The sequence below is a fragment of the Arachis ipaensis genome, chromosome B1, assembly GCF_059453495.1.
Source record: "Arachis ipaensis isolate K30076 ecotype BB chromosome B1, ASM5945349v1, whole genome shotgun sequence".
NCBI classification, from domain to species: domain Eukaryota; kingdom Viridiplantae; phylum Streptophyta; class Magnoliopsida; order Fabales; family Fabaceae; genus Arachis; species Arachis ipaensis.
Window position 1 is genome coordinate 141091292 of NC_142436.1, and position 7697 is coordinate 141098988.

Below are 7697 nucleotides of genomic sequence, written 5' to 3' on the forward strand. Positions count from 1 at the left end.
TCATCATTGATAACTATTTGATGGCTACAAATTACAAAGTTGCTGCCCTAGTTTTCCTCTAATTTAAATTCCGTGCAAGGTATGGGCGTATGGGGAACAAAACTAGTTATTATAAAGTGACACAATTCCATTTTCGCCCCTCTTTCTTACCGCTGTTCATGTACACAACTTTCCACTATTTTCATACACACAAGGTTCCACTAGAAGCAGTAACAGTTGTTATGGATGCAACTATAATAGTATAGTACTATTGCAACACAGTTTGTTAATTGCTTTCTTTCCTTCAAGGCTTCCGTCAGTGTTGGGAAAGAGTTTTTCCAGGAAATTTTACGTTGGGTTCCAACAACTTAATAACAAAGAATACCAATAAAGTAATTAAATTGATAGAACCAATTAATAGTCTAACGATAATAAGACACTGATGTCTATTTTTCCTTCAAAAGTGTTATATTTATCTGAGTATGATGCATTCAAGTTGTTTCTCTTTTTGCCACCAAAGCAATAATGCATGCATGGTGGTTAATAAAGCATACAGTACCATAGATAGCACTAGATGGTACTTAGTAACAACTAAGTAACATATAAGTTGGGCATAAATATTGTATTTGAATGACAAAAACATTTAGCCTTCTATGAGAGTGGCTCACAACCTTACCAAATGACTTAGTGGGACAGCTAACTCACAAGTAATATATAATTAAAGGCTAGATTAAGAGAAAAGAAGAAGAAGAAAAGTATATGCATCCACTACTGTGTGACAAGGTTAAGTATTCAAAATTAAATAAGCAATAAATGAAAGATGCCGCACATAGCTTGCTTAACCAGATGGAAATACTCAAAATAGGTGAGCTGTCAAGTCCTATTATGAAAAAGATTAAAAAAAAAAAAAAAAGAAAGAAAAAAGATATGAATTAGAAAAAGAAAAAGCAATGTAACAGAGAGGGAGGAGGGTGATCGATAAGCCACTACTCCATCTAACATGGCTCTATATAGCTATAATTAACAACTCGCTTAGCTTCCCCATTCGTTCTGCATCTTTTTTAGCTCCTCTTTCAAGCTCCTCCTCATCAAATTAAATTTCCTGCATTTCAACCAACTACAGTTGGATCATATTGAATTGAAGGTACTTCTCATGTCTCAAAGCGTTTAATTTCTAATTCAAGTTTTCAACGCCAATACACTTTCTATTTGTATTGTGATTCATCTTTGGTAGAAATTCATGTGTAGTTATATTTACGTGAAGTTGATAGTTAAAAGTTAATTTCATATGAAGACAAATACACGTGAGTCTATATTTTCATCTACACATGCCCGATTGATGACATGTATCTAAATGTCTCATCAAATGTGAAAAGCTTATTATGAAATAGTATGGCAAAGTTTGATCAAGTGAATGCTTGTTTTTATATGGTGGCGATATAGGAATAGACAGATGGCAAGCGAAGCACCAAGTTGGGCTGATCAATGGGGTGCTGGTGGCATTGGTGCCATGGAAGATGATGCCACAACATTCCAAAAAGACACTGGAAAGAACAAGAAGTCTGGTTCTAAGGGTGGTTTTGGTAGAGTCAAAGCAACCGCTTCAAATTGTGTGAAATGGATGAAAAGCCTTTGCAAGAGAAAGAAAGCATCCAAGTAATGAGAGCACGCAACAACTAACTTCTCTCTCTATGCACTTCTAATTGGAGATATCAATTTTGTAATTTATTTCCAATCTTAATGAACTGAGTTTGCTTGAGAGTTAATAAAGCACGTTGCTTAGGAAGGAAGGCATTCTAATATAAATTAGTGGATCAGGATCTGCCTAACACTGCGTGCTTGATTACTTGATAAAACGCTCTTTAGGATAGTGTGGGTCAGTGTTTTGCTTAAGAATCCATGATTTATGATGCCGTAAAATGATGTGCCTCATGTAAAACATCAACCTGAAAAAGCCTTTTCCCGAGCTATATGAATTCAAAATGTCATTGCTATCCATGCATTAGAATGCGACAACGTTTTATATTGTCTATTGTAGGTGTCTAACACATACCTACATGAATCTAAAAACGTCATTGGTTATAGCCATGTATAAGAATGCAACAAAATTTTACGTAAACTGCTACATAATACAATCTCCTTATTTTTCCGGTCTTGGGTCCGGCTACGTAAACATAGGCCGAGTTTTGTGAGCAATTGTGAAATAACCTACTAATGTTAAAACACATTAAGAAGCAGTTTGTTCCTTTTGGTTGAAATGATAAGAAATTGAGAAAACGTGATTTTATTTTATTTATTTATTTTATAAGTTACAGAAGACATGAAATATAAGCCAGTGAGTTGCCGCTCTCTACTTTTCAGTTTTCAAAGGAAAATAAGCATCAGAAAGCAAAGTAGTAGTGTCAAACTGTCAACCAAACCAGACAGATATTGGCTAAGAATTCTCTCGTGTTAAAAGGAAAACGAACCTAAACCATAAACACAACCTTATCAAGTTCACATTTCTGCCATTAATTATTTATATTATCTTTTTATTTTTTACAGTAATCAATCTAAATCGTGACAAGATTATGTTCTTTTTTTTTTAATATGACTATGAACACGAGAAAATCCAAAATATTCAAATAAAGTTAAATATCACTAGTTTTGGACTCTTAACAAGCAAAGATGAGAACAAACTGTAAGATCATAAATCTAACATCCATTGAAGTTCAGACATTATAGATAGTTTAAATAACCAAAGTGCAGGATTATAGAGGAAAAGGGCATTAAACCATAGGCAGGCAGAGAATTTACATCTTGCAGATATTTACAGAGGTTAAAATAAATTGGCCTAGTGAGATCCAAAGGTGTTCTCTCCACTGTAAGTCATGTAGAGAAAGCCATCATCATCCTTGTTTTCCTCATAAATAGCAGACATCAAGGCAGCTGCAGCAACAAGAGTATTAGTTATTAAGCACAATCAGCAGTGCAAAACTAACAATTCATCATTTGATGTGGTTACTTACCAGTTGGGGGTAGAGTATTATTGATGAAAACAAATATAGCCTTCTCTGCACTGAGCTTAATCCTTTTACGAACAACATAAACAAACTGACCAACAGTCAAATCAGCTGGAACTAGGTACCTACATTGAGTATTATAATGAAACCAAGTTAGTATCCAATAATGCAAAGAATCATAACTCGATGCATTTTGGCCTATCAGTTTGTAAACACTGCAAGCATTATCTAGAAGTAACGATGCAAATGTCGAGTAGTTTAAAAAATCATCATTTAAGAACCGTGATTAGCACCTATAGCAATTGAGCTAACTAGTATGAACCAGAACAGAAGTAAAGAAACATACTTCACACAAACATAAAGTACATGCTTTGGGGATAAAGAGAAGCAGCTGAGTAGCTGACTACGGAAGAGTGGCACAACTTCTACAAACACATGATTGACACAACCTAATTTTTACAGAAAGTACTGCACATCCTAATAAAGGGATGATTCATTATTAATCTACACTTCTACTGAATGCTAGTGAAGTAGATATGTGCACTAACTACTTCCAGCACTTCCATCAACACCAACTCCACATGGTTGATCTGTTTCATATTCATCTACATTCACAGCCTGAAACTAATGTTACATTACTAAAACAAAAATATAGCCCCAAAATCTTCACAAAAAACACAAAGCAAAATATAATCATCAGACAACAAAGATAAATAAAAAAGAGAAATAGTATAAGTCACAAATTATTGAATCGCATACTTCTTCTTATCAATGTCAGGAATGTCACTTCTTTCGGCTTTCTCCACAATCACCTGCACAAAATTGTTCCATTTCACCATTTGATTAGGAGTGCTCCAAGAAAATACAAAATCAAGCAAATAGTCTATGCAAACTATCTTACTGGAATTCTGTCAGGATACTTCTCTCTAATGCGGCCAGCTTCAGCCTGCCTTCTTTCTGATATTTAAAAAAAAATGAAATTATGAACCAATGAAATAACCATATTCATTATTCTATCCGAAAGAAAAAAAAGAAAGAAACCTAAAGATCCTTCTCAATTGACTCATATTAGCAACCGGTGTCAGACATCTCCAAAGAGAAAAATAATCTATTTCATATTCTACAATCCAAAAACTATTGACTTTGAATTTGATGAATAAAATAATTTCAGATCCAACAAAAAGCTCTTAATTTTCAATTAAAACAGCTATCACAATTCACAACTCTATTAGCCCAATGTTTAGCTGATAAATATTGCAGCTAAGCCAAAGTTTTCCAACGATGAACCACAATTTTTCACTAAGATCATAGACAGCACCAGAAACACTACTACTGCAATACGTCATAGATAATGATAAATTAATTTCTTTCTCCAAATAAAAAAATCGGAAAAGTACCTAATGGATGTTCGAGCTTGAAGGAGCTTTTGGCCATGATTGAAACTGGAAGTGCGATCTGCGTCTGCAATAAAAACAAAAACAGCGAAAAGATCAGAAAATCAGATGAGATGAGTTGAGAGAACACGAAAGCGAAGAAGGAAGTGATGACACGTGTAATGTGTAAGCTTTGGGAAGAAGAAATTAACAAACCAAAGAGGAAGAGACGGATTATTGAGGAATTTGATTGGGATTAAAAGGAAGGACGCGAGATGCAGAAGAAAACTATTATGATTAATAATAAATAATAATAATCAATAATGGCGACTGAGTATGGTGTTTGTTTTGTTTTCGAGTGGAACACGGAAAAGAGAAGGGAACAGAAACAGAGCATCAGATAACCTCCTTATTTTATTATTAATTAATTAATTTATTTTTGAAACGGATTGGATCGCTTCTAAACCAAGTCAGTAACCTTAGCTGTGATTCTCTCTCTCTCTCTTTCTGTTGGGGTTAGGAATAACAGAACTTTTGAACACCATTGTATCGGGCTTTCAATCAACCTCTTTTTGGACTTTAGGATTTGGATTAGTTTTCCATGTCTCTGTTACCGAAGCCCAACATTATACCTAAATATTTGATGACCAAAAACAAGGTTATACATGGTTATACATGCAACAATTTATTAGTTTGTGACAAATTTTTAAAAAAAATTCCGGTAAATTATTCATTAATCTGTCAAAGTGAGACTTACAAAATACTGTGGAAAATCAAAAATAAAATTATACCTAAATATTTGAATTTAAAATTAAATGAAAGTTCTGACAAAAAAATAGCTAAATAAATAAACAATTCAATTAGGTATCTTTTAAATCTCATATAATATTCAATTTTTTATTATAATAATTAAAAAAATAAAATAAACACATCTAAAAATTATAAATAGATTTAGTGTCTTTTTAAAATTAAATATACATTTAAAATATAAATTAAATAAAACTAAAATTTAAAATTTTAATTTTAATTTTAAATTTTTGTTTTAGATTTAATATATTTAATTATTAATAAATGATAATTTAAATACACATCCAAAAATTAAATTAGTTAAAATTCAAAATTTCAATTTTAAAATTTTAAAATAAATCTTAAAGCATCTGATTATTAATTAATAATTTAATACCATATAAAACCCTAAAAGAAGCAAAGTAGTCATATTCACCGTACATCATAATTACCAGAGGCGCACACTTTTTCCTGAATATTTCTTTCTCCGATAAATTTTCTACGGTGTATATAATTGCTACCTTATTTTTTCTAGTCACGACATATAATTCTTCTATCATTTTCTGGTAATCTATTTTTATCTCCATAGAAAAAGAATAATATAATTTGTTAAAGGGGAGTCTAGGTAAACAATGACCATCTTGAACAATATGAACAACCACCAATCAAATAAAAATACACTACATTTTAATTTAATGTTACTAATTAAATTTAAGATTAATTTACTCTTTTAACCCTGTTAATTCATATTGTTCACATATTGTTCAAAAATGTTGTTAGTTACCTATACTTTTCCTTTGTTAAAATATATAGGCACTAGCAACTCAATTTTATTGTGCACTACTCAATAAGTTCTTGTCTTGTAACTCTCATTGAGTTATATTTTGATTATTTTTTCGTGTCTTTAATATGCCTTCCTCCTCCTCGCCATTTGTCTGCATCAGCGTCGCCATTCATCCGCGTCGAAAACAGATCTAAGGTTTGGATGGGTTTCTGTTCATAGAGTTTTTCTTTGTGCATTCTCTGATACCATTGCTTTTTTTTTTATTATTCCATATATATATATATATATATATAAGTTTTTTTACTCTTTGTGCATTTTCTGATACCATTGCTTTTTTTTATTATTCCATATATATATAAAAGTTTTTTTACATGAATTTTGGATGTGTTGATAAAATATTTAAATTACATTCTTATAATTTTAGATGTGTTTATGTTGTTTATTATATTCTTATGTACATATATAAATTTTTTTACATGAGTTTTGGATGTGTTGATAAAATATTTAGAGTAAATTCTTAAAATTTTGAATGTATATTTGAATTTAATTTTTTCTGTGTTCAATATGTAATTTTGAACTACAATGATAATAATTTAGATATGTTAATACATAATTTTAAATGTGTTTATGTTATTTATTTAATTTTAAATGTATTTTTGACATGAGTTTTTAATAAAAAAATAATTGAAGTGAGTTTAATTGATTTTGAAAATTTCACTAATTTTTTAAAAATTAGTACACAAAAAATTGTTGAAAGTTTTATGGTTTGGTTTGCAAAAAAATCAATGTATTGCAAGTGAATACAAATTTTATGGTAATAAGTATTAAAAATAAAAGTAGTTCCTTAAAAATAGGAAATATGATTAATTAAAAAAATAAAATAATAAAATATTAAATTTAAAGGCGGAATATAAGCTGAATTTTATTTTATAAGTAATATTTTCATAAATAAATAAAAGGTTGAGCAAAATAAAAAAAATATATATTAATATATGATAATTCGAAGTTAACCAATTTCTCTTAAGAAGCACGAAAGAAATCTTAAATCATTTCGAAAAAATAAATATTTTTTATTTAAGAGCTTAAATCAAAGGAAAAATGAAGAAAAAAAGGGAGAGAGCTTCAATTAATTAAGACTTATAATGGAAACACCTATTAACTTTATACTTGGACAAGTTTTCATTTCACCTTAAAACTTTAATCTATAAATAAAAATTTAAAAAATTGAAAATATATTTATAAAGTTTCTTGCCAACGGAGATAATGCAAACAAAGAAGAGAAAAAGTGGTGTGGGGGCTAAAGTCTCGTGACTTCTCCCTTCTCTTAATGCATATTGTTACTTATTTTGCGTACATTATTAGTAAATAATCTATTTCATAATGAAAAAAAAAAAAATCTACTATCAACTAAAATTCTTAATAAGTCCAATTAAATATTATGCGTATCGTCGTGTATTTTTTCTTTTTTCTTTTTATTTATACTTTTACTGCTGTTTCTTTTATTTCTTTTTTTTTTTTTTGTTATCGTCGTAGTCATGTTACTACCGTAAAATATATTTTTAAAATATGTAAAAATTTATATTTAAAAAATTATATTTTTTATGGAATTGTTACTTGTTTAAAAGTTACAACTTGTTAAAAAATTATAACTCATTGAATAATTATTCCTTTTGAAATAAATATTTTTATTCATGAGTCTGTATCGATGTTTATAAATTCTCTTCTTTATTTTATTATTTTTGAATAATCCATCTCAACATTTTCTTTATGTGC

The 7697-nt window shown here is 29.7% G+C and overlaps 1 protein-coding gene and 1 long non-coding RNA gene across 2 annotated transcripts; one reads left to right on the top strand and one right to left on the bottom strand.

Annotated features, from left to right (window-relative positions):
• The first annotated feature begins 846 nt into the window (after nucleotides 1-846).
• On the top strand, nucleotides 847-1949 carry LOC107619630 (uncharacterized). Its single transcript, XR_001615721.3, has 2 exons — nucleotides 847-1123; nucleotides 1423-1949. It is a non-coding gene; the product is annotated as an uncharacterized LOC107619630 (long non-coding RNA).
• Nucleotides 1950-2647: 698 nt separating this feature from the next.
• LOC107636210 (autophagy-related protein 8C) lies at nucleotides 2648-4738 on the bottom strand. Its single transcript, XM_016339737.3, has 6 exons — nucleotides 4571-4738; nucleotides 4379-4442; nucleotides 3883-3938; nucleotides 3741-3793; nucleotides 2988-3106; nucleotides 2648-2907 (listed from the first exon to the last, which is right to left on the bottom strand). Exons 2-6 carry the CDS (start codon nucleotides 4413-4415, stop codon nucleotides 2813-2815), a joined length of 360 nt encoding a protein of 119 aa, XP_016195223.1. The 5' UTR covers nucleotides 4416-4442; nucleotides 4571-4738; the 3' UTR covers nucleotides 2648-2812.
• Nucleotides 4739-7697: the final 2959 nt, after the last annotated feature.